At 29.7% G+C, this 14300-nt stretch overlaps 1 protein-coding gene across 1 annotated transcript; it reads right to left on the reverse strand.

The window, feature by feature from the left end:
* Positions 1-4760: 4760 nt before the first annotated feature.
* On the reverse strand, positions 4761-8326 carry LOC129905621 (uncharacterized). Its single transcript, XM_055981149.1, has 4 exons — positions 8217-8326; positions 8041-8148; positions 5100-5390; positions 4761-5036 (listed from the first exon to the last, which is right to left on the reverse strand). Exons 1-4 carry the CDS (start codon positions 8281-8283, stop codon positions 4840-4842), a joined length of 663 nt encoding a protein of 220 aa, XP_055837124.1. The 5' UTR covers positions 8284-8326; the 3' UTR covers positions 4761-4839.
* Between the last annotated feature and the right edge of the window lie 5974 nt (positions 8327-14300).

The raw sequence follows: 14300 nt of genomic DNA on the forward strand, positions 1-14300 counted from the left end.
TTGTTTTTGTTGATAAGATAAACATTTTTGATTACATTTATATTACTGGAGGCGATATAAATTTTTGTTGATCTAATGATACTAACATCGATTGGATTTCATACACATATAAAATTAAGTCAATATAATAAGTTTTTTTTTTATTTTAAATATTAAAATGAATCATATAGGAATTAAAACACTTAATGAAATTAGTAGTTGGTTGATAGTATTCAATTATTGCCTACTAAAGTAGTATTTGAAAATATCAATCAGTTTCATTTGATTTTCTTTATGTACGTGGAATAAAAAATAAGTATAGTAGTGGAGTCAAATTAGCTTTATACCTCGGAATCCAGGGAAAGTCGATGCATCTGAAAAACGAGTATAGGGCTGCATTATAAAAGGGTCAAATAAGAAAGTAAAAAAAAAAAATTTCACCGCTCTCGATTACAACAGTTTTTATGGACCGTTAACTGTCATTCCGTATGCAAGCGTCAATCGGAATTGCTGTCTCATTTTAGATTTTGATCAAACTTTGTAGGGATGTTCTCTAGGACTGTAAGGAAGCAAATCCATGATGATTTAATTTTAAGTTGCGTGGTTTCCCCGCTACCCGCATTCGAACTTTTTCAGAAGGTCATTTTTATGTTATTATAGCTTTGCGTCTACTAAAGATATCTTTTTGTTTGAAACGCCATTTTAAAGCTTAAGAGTAGTAATTTTTGAATATATATTAAAAAATTACGTAATAATTATCCCTGAATTAAAAATAATTTTTGAAAAACTTTTAATTTTGCTGATTTTTCATGGTTTTTGACTGGCTCCAGAACCTTGGCTATTATATGTAGGAAGCTTATACTTACCAAATATTAAATATAGATATTTTTCAGCAAAATAAATCTAAAATTAACTCGATGGCTGTACTCCTTATGCAAAAATTTTAAGTTTAAAGTTTTGAGTTTTTTGAAAAAATATTTTTTTATACTATGATTTTTTACGATTTGACTAAAGATAGAAACATGAAACTAACAGTGTGTTAAGTTGAAACTTTTAACTTTAAGTCCTCTAAATAAAATTGTGTTATTTTCATTATCTTCTTAGTGTACCGCTTGTTTGAAAATTCGCAAAAATGCTAAAAATCCAAAAAAAACCCCTACTTAAGGCTATGATTGCACTATGTTTGACATAAGACAGAAGCATGAAATCAATAGTATATTTAGTTCGTACTTTTAGCTTAACACACTGTAAGTTTCACATTTCTTCGTTTAGTCAAATCGTAGAAAATGACAGTATAAAAATTAGCTTTTTTAAAATACTCAATACTTTGAACTTAAAATTTTTACATAAGGAGTACAGCCATCGAGTTCATTTTAGATTTATTTTGTTGAAAAATATCTATATTTAATATTTGGTAAGTATAAGCTTCCTACATATAATAGCCAAGGTTCTGGAGCCAGTCAAAAACCATGAAAAATCAGCAAAATTACCAGTTTTTCAAAAATTATTTTTAATTCAGGGATAATTATTACGTAATTTTTTAATATATATTCAAAAATTACTACTCTTAAGCTTTAAAATGGCGTTTCAAACAAAAAGATATCTTTAGTAGACGCAAAGCTATAATAACATAAAAATGACCTTCTGAAAAAGTTCGAGTGCGGGTAGCGGGGAAACCACGCAACTTAAAATTAAATCATCACGGATTTGCTTCCTTACAGTCCTAGAGAACATCCCTACAAAGTTTGAGCAAAATCTAAAATGAGACAGCAATTCCGATTGAACGCTTGCATACGGACCGACAGTAAACGGTCCGTAAAAATTGTTGTAATCGGGAGCGGTGAAATTTTTTTTTTAACTTTCTTATTTGACCTTTTAGTAATGCAGCCCTATACTCCTTTTTCAGATGCATCGACTTTCCCTGGATTCCGAGATTTTACAAATTTTATGTCTAATTTGACTCGACTATAGGTACTTACAATAACAATAGAAAAGTTACAAGGGAAAATAAATGATGAAAAATTATTTCTAATTTAATCGGTGCGATTGAATTAGAATTAGAAGGGCACAACAGAATATAACTGATGATCCGACTATCGTAACGTAGAGGTCACATGAACCTTTTGTATTAAAAATGGTGTTTTTTGCTAAAAAAAAAAAAATTATCATAATAATAAAATACTTAAACATTTTAAAATTGTAAGAGTACTTGAAAGGATAAATAAAGGTCCAAAATAGAAATTCGTACTGTTGGGAAAAATGTGTTTTTTTCCCATATGATACAAAAATGACCAAATGTAAAATTGCTCAATATAGCAATACGGGTATCAAACGATAGATATTTTTGTACTGAACATATCACACACCCAATATTGGTGCCGAGTAAAATGTATTTTTTGCTGAAGAAGGATATGTAAAAATTTTGATTCTTTTTTAACCGACTCCCAAAAAGGAGGAGGATCAATTTTTTTTTTGTGTTTGTGTTTGTGTTTGTTACCTCATAACTTTGGACTGTGTGAACCAATTTGGATAATTCCTTATATATTCGAAAGCTGGTGACTGCAGTGTGGTCCCATCTTAATTTCAAACAGTTTCGACATTATAATCAATGAGAAAACCAGAGATCAGAAATTAATCTCAACCTTTTGAAAGGTTCCTTAATAACTCTTATTTGTCGCCATTTTCAATAAAGGTCATAAAATAACCTTTATTTTCAGAAAAAGAAAAATTTCGGTCAAGGTGTGAGAGAAACCTTTATTTTGTATTTTTTATGTTTCGGTCAACCAGTGAGATTTATCGCTGAGAGAAAAAAATAAATCTCATCTGCAAATGTATCAATTCCTAGAGACATGTGAGTGGTGCCATATGAAAGCTTATATTCTCCGCTAACCGATAGCGGTATAATCGGGTTTTGGATTTTTTTTTCAAAATTCCGAGAAAATCGCGTTTGAAAGTTGGGGTACATTTTTTTTTTCGAAAAATCTCCGAATCTTTGAACGCTCCTGGAAGCTAAGCCGCTTGAGAGCAATTTTTGGGAGTGATGCCAAATGATAGCTTGTGTCATGGGCCTACGCTTTGCACATTGTCAGATTTTTAAAAAATCATCTTCCATGTTAAACCTCCACATCATGCCTATTTTTTCAGAATCGGGCTTAACTTTTTGTTTACCTTTAAATTCTCTCGGTTTGAGAACGCGTGCACCTATAGGGATGAGAGTTGTACCCAAATGTAGGTTAGAGTCCCCCCTCCATTTTGGCATCAAAAATTGTTTTCATTTCTTTTCAAAATTCTGAGATATAGCCGTTTGAAGTTGGGCGGGCGAAAACGCTTCTGAAAGCTGAACGCTTTGACGTAGATATTAGAAAATCGGTCTCCTGAAATATTCGAAAATGCATTGGTTGTGCTTGTCGTCGCAGCGACTCAAATCACAGTGGAAAACACATTTTCGTCTTTAGATTTTACTTTAAACGATAAGAGATATAATTTTGGGTCTAAAGAACTTTGAGAGTCTATTTAGTTCATACATTATTTAATACATAAACTTAGAAAAAACATCCTTTTCATATTTATGTTTGCAATATAAAGACATTCTTGACATATTCGACATTTTCCTTTGAATTGACCATTTTTGATTTATTTTCAGCGAAAACGGTTACAGGTTGACCTTTTCCATTTATTTTTTTGTAAAAATTTCAACCATTAAGAGATATTTAAAAAAATAAAAAATAAATCTCAACCGATAACCTTTATTTTTGATTTTTAAAAATAAATCTCAAACCTTAGCCGAAACTATTTAAAGTAATGTGGTAGCTCTCAGAGAGAAACCAATTGAAAATAAAGGTTGACTGTTATTTCTGATCTCTGGAGAAAACTAAAAATCCAAGTTTCGATCCAAAGAAGTCGGTTTTATTTTTTTGATAAAAATAATTTTTGATAATTGTTAAGCGAAAATACTTTTAACCTAACCGAGTTCATTAAGTATTTGACCAAAGTACCCAACCCAAAAAATCCGATAAATCGACTTTATCTAAAGTTTTTTACAATATGTACCTACTCTATTGCGTTCTTTTTTTAAGAAAATACCCCATTTGGTGGGGGCGTGGACTAAAGATTCTCCTTACGAGATTGGCCCTCATGTGGATTCTCCATCATTTAGAGGTCTGGGATTTGCTTGAAATAAATTATAAATTGTTTTTAAATCATCTTAACAATTATAGCTAAAATAACGCAGTCTTTTAAAAAAATTAATCAAAATAGTAAGTATACGCCCGAGTGAATATAATATTATATCTACCTAAGACGCTTAACTTCTCTTTTTTTCTCATTTGAACACTAATACTTGAGTGATTTGTGTTATTGTACGAATTTGTTTTCTACACTGCGGGAAAATACCTTAAAATCAACAACCTCTTTAATTTAACTGTTTTTTGGAACAATTTTAAGTGGTTTTTAATGATCCATTTATATTTCATTTTAATGACTTTTTCTTTTAGTTATAATTTTCTATTTGCAGAGCTACAGATCATGGTTTTTGACTCTAAATGTCCCTATCTTCTTCGTTTTAATCAGACCCAGTAACTGAGGATACCTCATTTGTCAAATTTCGATTCTTATTTTCGAAGTTATTATAGAACATATGAACATATGAAAATGAATATTTGGATAACTCGATGCACCCAAAGTCTTCCAAATAAAATCATCTTTAGAGAATTTTGGTAAAAAAAATAAAATTTTGTATTTATTATTTAAAAACTTTAATGAAAAAATACAAAACAAATTGTTAACATTACACTTAATAGAATTTTGAAATCCATACAAAACATATCAGCATAGATACGTGAGCTACAAGAAATTTAAATCTTAAAAGAACTTCAAAACCAACAGGCAAGCTGCCAATAATCCACTAGTCAGAGCAATGCTATATGCTGAATCTGGGGCCTTTTCGGTATTGCAATTATCTCCCTTGCAAGTTTTACAAGTCTTTTGGTTAGTATCTAAGCAATTTTTCCTTGATTTTTCATCAGCGTCAGCCAAACAGCTTCTAATGACAATACCATCTAAAAATTAAATAACCAAAATTAATCTAGTACAATATTATTCATCTTCAAAAAATAACTTACTCCATCTCTCAATATAACATAGAAGATCGCCTGATAATGTCATCGCATTTCGGCATGGCTCAGATTTATAATTGTTTTCCGCATATGCGTCAGCACATTTTGCATTTTCATCACTGCGACATTTGTAGCAGGAAGTTGTTGCTCTAACAGCAATGTTTCGAGTCTCAGTAGCAATAGTAACATTAGTATTTACATTGTTACATCCATCACCAGTACAAGTTTGGTAATTGTTTCCATCAGATTTTTCTGTGATATTACTAACACATCCACGCTTAATATTTCCATTTTCTTCTGAAAAGCAAGGGTAGATATGAGGCTATGAGAGCAATAGTGGCGTAACCGGTTTTTTTTTCAAAAATGAGTTTTTCATAAAAACTTGGTCTCTTAATATATCTACTTTATTACAAAAATAGATTTATGCAGCTTGATACACTCAGAACAAGATGGCACTCAAAAAAGTGTTGTTTTGAAAAACCCTGTATCTTAAATCACTCGTAGCTCAAAACTTCCTTTTTGTGGCTTACGCCACTATTGTTCTCATAGCCTCATATCATCATTAATTAAAGCTCCCCAATGAAATTTTATAAAATTATTTCGTCTGATGTAAAATGACATTAATGTTGATGTTTTTTTGGCAAGTTTATATTATGAGAGGACATTTCAACAAGCAATTTTGCTTCTATAAAGCCTTAAAGAAGCAACAGTAGTGTCTCTAAGGAGTAAACACGATTATAGAAGTCTAATATGCTTTCGTGTAAATGAATATAAATCAAAATTACTGAGCTGTCAAACTTAAGAATATGTTGCATTTATAAAAATAATTTCTCGATGGGAAACAATTATCATAAACTTTCACAATAAGTTGAAAATAAAAGAGTTGATAAAAAAAGATATCTTATCAAACATATAATTGCCAAAAAAATACAAATTCTTGGAATTAATATTTAAGTGAATTGGACATAAAATTACCTGTTATGAATAATCAAAAGCTTCTTTTGTTTTAAAATGATTGAGCTGTATTTTAAAGCTTAAAAATAAGAAGAAAAAAATTAAATATAAGAAAAAAAAGCCGCAGCTCATTTGATATGGCTTCAAACATTGTTCAGTTAGGTTATAAAGATGACGTCACATCATGTGCGTTGCGTCGATGTTTTCAACTGACAGCCCGATAAAATACACACGTTCTTATGAAACCGACCAATAAGTGACGGATGGGACGAAGCGCCGGAAATAGTAATCAAACTTTCAACTTTTTCATCCGCCAGATCTGTTGACATCAGTTGTCAAAAATAGATCAGTTCGCTTTTACCCCATACTTTTAAAAATAAAAAGTAGTTGGTAATTTGGACCACCTAGGTATGTTCTTAAGTTAAGTTAAGAAGTTAGAAAAACTAACTTAAAGTAAACTTCCAGTATTGGGGATATTACGAGCGTAGTTTTTGCTTTTAAAAAGCTAGAGTTCTAGAGTCACACTCGACTTAGGTGAAAACAGTAAAAATGTACTAAACATAAAAATAATCCTAAGTTATTTGTTCAAATTCACTTAAAACCACCAGGGCCGTCTTTAACTATCCTGGGGCCCTTGGGCACACAAGAATTTTGGGGCCCTTTTGGAAAGTAAAACAAGTACAATGGTTGGCTTAAAGGCAATGGTTATGGTTAAAAAGGGGTGCCAATATATCGTTTCATATAAAGTAAAGGGGGTGCCAATAATACGTGCATCGAGACATCAATCGTTGCCACTGCCAATAATTGTACCCTGTATCCGTTATAAGTTTCAGTTTGAAGAATTGGAAAAAAGAGCTCAAACGGATTGATAGATTTGCTAAAAACTCGGTACAGACGATTTCTACGTAATTTTCAAGAGCCGTTTTTTTTATTTTTTGCCTTTTTATTTTAATGTCTCTTTTTCAACGGATATCTCCAATATAAAGTTTTCGAGATATTGCAATTTTCTCAAAAACGGATAACGATTTTGCTTTGAAAAAAAAAAATATGTTTTGCTGCAAATAAGGCCGCACTTTTGAAAGAAGAAAAATATTTTTTGGACCGTTATTAACGGTACCTACTTGCCATAGAACCGATTTCTTGATGAAAACGACACAACCGATTTTAATGAAAATTTTTACATAAAAAGGTTTATACTGATATTAAAACTAAGAAAACCTAAAAAAAAATTATTTTGGATTAAACAAAAAAATTAATTTTTTTTTTTTGAAAAACAATTTTTGTTAAAGTTATTTAATGAATTTTATGTGTCAATCTTTAAATACGAGAGCAATTCGCAATTCAAATTAAAACCATTGTACCATGGCGTTTTCCATTGAACCAAAACATTGATGTACCGTCGACGAGCCGGCAATAGTTTTTTCTCAAACGTTTTCCAACGGAGAAAGTATTGATGTTTTTTGCCGACGAATTGATTCTTTTTCGTCTTTTAATACGAATCTACTCATATTTTTACACTGATTTTAACACGCACTACAAATTTGACAGTTTTGCAAACTTCAAACGAAATTATTATTTAAGGAAAAAGATAATGGAAGAGAATTCGTTGTTTTTATTAATAAATAATAAATAATCTTACCTACAGTGGAAAAAAAATTATTTTTCTTGTTTTTTGAAAATATTATTGTCTTATTTTTTTTTTTGAAAATTGAATTTGGGTTTGGTGGTTTGGAATTAAATTTTTTTCGGCATACAACGCCACATATTTTGTTTTCTTTTTGAAAACATATATTTTCCGTATAGGTGTAGAAAAAAATGTATTTGATTGTTTGGTTGCCATATAAAAACTAAAATTTTTTGGTAGATGGTCTGACCGACAAAAATGTTTTGAGAATATAATATTCGTTCCTTCGGGGCCCCCTGAGAATGGGGGCCCTGGGCACGGGCCCCGTTTGTCCTTATGGTAAAGACGGCATTGAAAACCACCACTTACCAATTAAAGTAAAACATTGTGTTGACTCTGTTGGGCAATCTGTCACTGGAAATGAACCATCTTCCGTTTGGCATTTTTTGTCTGTACTATTACACTGTATGCATTTTACTAAAAAAAAGAACACAACATTTGTATTGAATTGATTTTAATTTTTTTAATATAATATGTTTAAATACCAGCTTCACAGGAAACAGAAATAGTTAAAATTATTCCCAAAATGAAAAGATTCAATTTAATATCCATGATGAAATTGTAAATCCTCTTTCTACTTTAGAGACTCTTGAAATTCTGTTTTGATTCGTACTGTCGACAAAAAATGTGATTGAATAAAGTTAATATTGAGCGAATTTAATCTATATTTTCAATTTTCCCAGGTGTTCGAAAAGATAATAATTTATTTATCTAATCGAAAAATTATAACTATCTGTATCTGGTATTATAGCACATTTTAAGAAACAATTTATAAGGTGCTCCATGGGATATTCGAGCATTCTTGAATTTTGTATTCACTCATATTTGCACATTATGAGTTGTTGAACACAAAAATAGCAATCGTTTTTTTTTACCAAAGATTTCAACATATGAAAAAAATCGTGTTTTTTTAACTGCCATTGCAGAAAATTGTTGACATCAAAAAAATTATTTACGCTTCTTCCCCATTTACCCTCACTCCGCAAATTTTAAAATTGATTTATTTCAACTTCTATGAATTGTACTTTACTCCTCACGAAGATAGAGGGCGTTAAAGTTCTTAAAGTTTGGTTTTTTTACTAGGTCAGTATTGGTTTTTGGTACTACCGGCGGCATTATTCTGGGCAAGACAGAGGTGCCTTCGTTTTACCAAATAGAGTGTGGTAAAAAATTTGACAGCCTTCGGCGACCCTTTAAGACCGGCTTGACCTAGGTTCTACATTTTACTTTCACTCGAAAAGATTTGGAAATCGATCCAATATGAAAACAAATATTCTAGAATTTACTTAAATCGATATTGATAACATTATTTTTCGAAGTTAAATAGCAAAACAAACAAAATTTAAGGTGCGGAAAATATTTGTATATATGTATGTAATATAATTATGCAAATGACTAGTTACTGGATTAAAAAAGTTTTGGGAAACATAAAGATGATCGAAAGGTAGTTCACAGAAAACAATTATACGCGATTTCAATTTCGATTTTAGTTTCATTGTTTCTTGAAACTGGTTGTTAAGTCTTGTCCTCTTTCCGACAAGTAATCTCATAGTAGAGTAACTAAAGCAAATTATTAGGGAACCCGGCCGAACAGCTCTGATTTTGACGATATTTTTTTTTCAAACGTAGGTAATTAAAAATACTTTAAAGTCTATAGATTAAAAATTGCCGGTGCGGTGTTGCCGTATTGTTTTTTAAAATTAAATTTTTTTTTTAACAAAACCATTTTTTTTTGCTTGAATTTCATAAAACAAATGATAGCAAAAGATTCTCTAGGTAATTTAAGGAAAATATATAAAAGGCAGTTAGGGACAATCTTCCATCGTTTAAGCGATAAATGCAATTTTCTAACATTCTGACCTCAAACAGAAAAAAAATATTTTGAAAACAACACCTACAATATTTTAAAATACATTTTTAAAAAGCCAGAAGCTCATTCTTATCTCTTAAATTTAAATCCACTAAATTTAATCAAGACTTTTTGAAAAAATGGTCCTCAAACTCAGAATTAAAAAAAAAAAATGTTATTAGAAAAATTTAAAATGACTTTTTTTCAAACTTTTTCTAATAAAACATGAATTTATTTAAAAAAAATTTTTGGCCATAAATATTATCAGTTGAATTTCGAAGCAAAAAAGGTAAAATATATCACACTTTTGAAAAAAAAAAATGAAAAATTACTTCAATTTCAATGGTTTTTTTTTTTATTAAAACTGAATTTTTACATTGAAGTAATTAATTTTCTCAAAGACTGTGGTAAATAGGAACTTTAAATTTTTGCTATTTAACTTTCAACAGTAACGGTTATTAAATGAATAAAAAATAGTTTTATGATTAGATATTGAACTTTAAAAAAAATAAACTTTTATTAAAAAAAGTTCTTCTTCTTTTTAATTTGTTTTCATAAACCGTAATACATATTGACATTTCCTTTTATAATTTGAAATCATAATAAATGCGGCCAAAAAAAATTGAAAATAAATGCATTTTATATTAGGACCAAGTTTAAAAAACGACATGTTAAAATTTTTTCAATAATTTTTTTTTTCAAAAATCTGAGTTCAATTACCATTCTTTCAAAAGCCGTTCATTCAATTAACTTAATTTTAATTTTACACATATGACTAAGCTTCTAGCTTTTAAAAAAATGTATATTTTAGGTGTTGCCGTTGTGTTCAAATATTTTTTTTTGTGTTTGAAGTCAATTAATAAGAAAATTGCATCTACCGCTTGAACTATGGAAGATTGTTTATGAAATTTAAGAAAAATTTTTGAAAAAAATTTGTTTTTGTTCACAAAAATCTTCAATTAAATTTAAAAAATCAAAACGGCAACACCGGCAATTTTTAATCTATAGACTTTAAAGTATTTTAAATTACCGACGTTTGAAAAAAAAAGATCATGAAAATCTAAGCTGTTCGGCCGGGTTCCCTAATATTGCCAATTTTTGATCTTTAGTTACTCCACTATCAATCTGATGAAAATTATAGTGAGTCACAGTAATGTATTTTCGACCCTTTTGAAACAATATTCGCACCAAAAAAGTATGTTGTTTATAAACTTGACTTGTGTAAACGAGTTGACATAATTTAATAAAAAGAGCTTAGCATCTTAACCCTTTATATTACCATGTGACATTTCTGTAACAAACGAAAAAGAATCCACAAAAAAGCATACGAAGCTTGAAAATTTCTTTTGTCTTCAACAGGTATGTAATATTTTATGGAAATAGTACAAAATATTTCAGAGAATTGCCGTTACTAGTATTTTATTGGCAGTTTGTTTTGAAAGTTTAGTTTTCTGGAAAATATTTAACCCATGCTTAATTCAAATTCAGAAAATATACATATATGTATATCTTAACTTGCAAGGTTTTCTTTATGGATTTTCGGAAAATGTGTAAAAGTAAATATTAAATAATTTGTTTTTTTTTAATTTTCGGATTTTTGTACTAGTAATTAATGACGAAAAAATAAAAATATTGATTTTTTTAAAAGAAATACGTGTTTTATTATTATTCAAGTAAGTGCTTACATGTCATTAATTTTAAAATATACGTTTTTGACATATAAAGCGTTAATTTATTTTAAAAATCATACTTATTTCTCAAGAAAAAAAAGACTCATTAAAACTAAGCTCCATTTGTCATTAAAAGGAAACGACCTATATGTTTCGTAATGGTATGTAATGTACTTACTACTTATATATAAAAGGAATACCATTTTATATATTTGATTTGGATAAAACTGATGTCTTTTTAGTTGGTTGGAAAGCAGTCAAAGTATTAGCTGATACGAGCTTTATAGGAAAAGTGTATAAGATTCGGCCCAAATATTCAAAAAAACACTAGCAAAATAAATGCCTTCAAGTAAGTTTTTCCTCGTCAAGGGTAAGGGGATACCCTGAAAAAAATTAAGGAATTTATACTTTTAACTTCGATTTTCATAGTTTTTTCTTTTCTGTATACCTACATACTTTCGTGGTATAAATTTTGTACTGTTTTAACTTCTTTTGTCAGTTTTACATCTAATTTCATTTACTTTTTTAACTTTGTTTTTGTAAATATGTTGGTTATGAATGATGGGGTTAGTAAAATAAAATCACATCTGTTAGAATTTTTTTTTTCAAAAAATTGCCTGATCCGTTTTCGTGTTCGCTATAACGAGCCCCATACAACACTAGAAAGTTTAATGTGTTCCTTAGGCTCCCTGACTAAACCTAGATAAAAATTTTAAAAAATTGTAAATGTCTACATTTTCTTGGAAGGGCCCGATGCCATATGGCAACTTTGGCATTCATAATTATGATGGGTTGGTTTCAGTTTGGTCAGCGATGCCATTTGCCATTGGGGGACAACTTTGTGAAACAAATTTATTTAGTCAGTGTGAATAAGCCTTAATCCATTACCTATCAGTTTATTTTAATTATAATGCAGCTAATACTAGAATTGGGTAAAAATAGATTATAAACTAAAACTTTGCTCTAATCATATAAATTAAATAATAGGTTCCTAAAATGCGTTTATCCGATTACCCTAATCTAAATAATCTTATCTAAAAACTTTTTAATTTCTTGGAATAACTTTTTAAAATAAATAAACAATAAAAAAAAAATTGGGCATCCGGTAGGTACTGCCAAAGGAAATAAAAAAATTGAAAAAGAAAGTATTTAAAATATTAGTTAGGCCTTTATGTACCTAAAAGGTGGGAATAATAAGGCATTTTTCAAAAAGGTCGGTCAGGTATCCATTCCATTTTTATATAAAGAAAAATATGGATTGGGGTTTCTAGTGAGTAAAGCATGATACACTAATCAAATTTGACACTGTGTCTTCATTTGTCACTCGAGTAAAGAATAAAGAAAGTTCAAGTTCATAGCTGCTAGCAAAGTTGAAGCTCACATCCGAAAACTGTATGAGTTCTATAGTAAATTGAACAGGAAGATGGAGAAGTCTTTCGGTTGCAAGCTGATGCACCATCTCACTGACACTTTCAGATGGAACTAAATTGACAGTAAGAAACGCTTTGCCAAGTATCTAAGAATCAATTTTAACGAGCTCCTGAGGTTCTCCTGTTTGGTCCTTAAAAAAGCCAACAGTAGTTTACTTCCAAAATCCATTGGACGCGAACGCCTACTAGGTATGCTCTATTTATTAATTGCGAATACCTTCATAGTTTTAACTGCAGCGAACAAAAATAGATGCATACCCTGAGGAGTCCAGCAACATATTTAATCAGAATTTCATGATTTTTGGTTCTTAGAGCACCTGATCAGAAAAGTACAATCAGCGCTGATTCTAGGTTGAACCCTTCCAAACTGGGTCAATCGATGAGCTCTGCAGAAAGAAGTTCCTCTATAACCTGAGTCATATTCTTATCTGAATTTAAAAATAAGCCTAAATGCTAAAATTGTACATCGAGTTATCAGTTTTAAGAATTTAAGAACATTCGACTTTGAACCAGGTACATTTTTACCTTTCCACTAAAAAATCAACTTTTCACTCATCAGAAATTAAAAGCTCATAATAACTCAGTGTATTTTTATTTTTATTTTATTTATAACCTTAAACAAATGCACTTAGGTGGTTTTTTACCAAATACAATAAAAAACCAACAACAATATCTTTATGACTAGTTAAGTTAGGTACTCTGGCGGAAATATTCCTTTTTTGTCCGGTTTTAAAAAAAGTGATTTTTTTGAGCAAATAAGCCAACAAAAATGTTTGATAACTCAAGTGTTTTTTATTTAATTCTACATCATATAAAAATATATTTCCTATGAGTAAAGAATAACAAACGTTTCACTCAAGTATGCTCTTGATAAGATTTCAATTTCAAGAAGCCGCTTTGTTAAGATTTCATTGATAGGGGACTTTTTTTTTGTTTAGACCATTTACTAGTATGCACTTAACGTAAATCTCAAAATATATTTGTATAAATTTTGATATTTAAGTTTCACCATTCACCATTCTTCAATTAGGTACCATAGATATCTAGGTACTTACTCGTTTGTAATTGACAAATAAAGATAATATAAAAACAGTTTTATATCTCTGTTGTTTTATTGCCAATTTTATACAAGTTTTGAGTAAAAACAAAGAAATTTATAGAGGAAGTGGAGAAGGGTTAGCTTTTGCGAGGTCGGGGCTAAAATGTTTTTTTCTTTTTATCAATGACTAGGTTATGCACGTGAAATGCCCATTCAAAATGGCAATTGCGTTTGAAATACATAGTATGACAAGTAATAAAACTGCAATACAGCTTTCTAACTGTTGGTAATGCCGTCATTATTGAGGTGGAATCAGTGGTTAAGACATTTTGCACATAAAACGTCAAGTTTTTTATTTTGTATTTTTTATACATTGTACATTGTACATTGTACATTGTACATTGTACATTGTACATTGTACATTGTACATTGTACATTGTACATTGTACATTGTACATTGTACATTGTACATTGTACATTGTACATTGTACATTGTACATTGTACATTGTACATTGTACATTGTACATTGTACATTGTACATTGTACATTGTACATTGTACATTGTACATTGTACATTGTA

This window comes from Episyrphus balteatus, chromosome 1 (genome assembly GCF_945859705.1).
Source record: "Episyrphus balteatus chromosome 1, idEpiBalt1.1, whole genome shotgun sequence".
NCBI classification, from domain to species: Eukaryota; Metazoa; Arthropoda; class Insecta; order Diptera; family Syrphidae; genus Episyrphus; species Episyrphus balteatus.

Excerpts from the sequence above, each read along its gene's own strand:
- LOC129905621 (XM_055981149.1), bottom strand. The coding sequence starts at position 8,283 with ATGGATATTAAATTGAATCTTTTCATTTTGGGAATAATTTTAACTATT. Across the intron at positions 8,149-8,216 it reads TTCTGTTTCCTGTGAAGCTG|TAAAATGCATACAGTGTAAT; the intron begins GTATTTAAACAT and ends TCTTTTTTTTAG. Across the intron at positions 5,037-5,099 it reads ATGTTATATTGAGAGATGGA|ATGGTATTGTCATTAGAAGC; the intron begins GTAAGTTATTTT and ends TTTAATTTTTAG.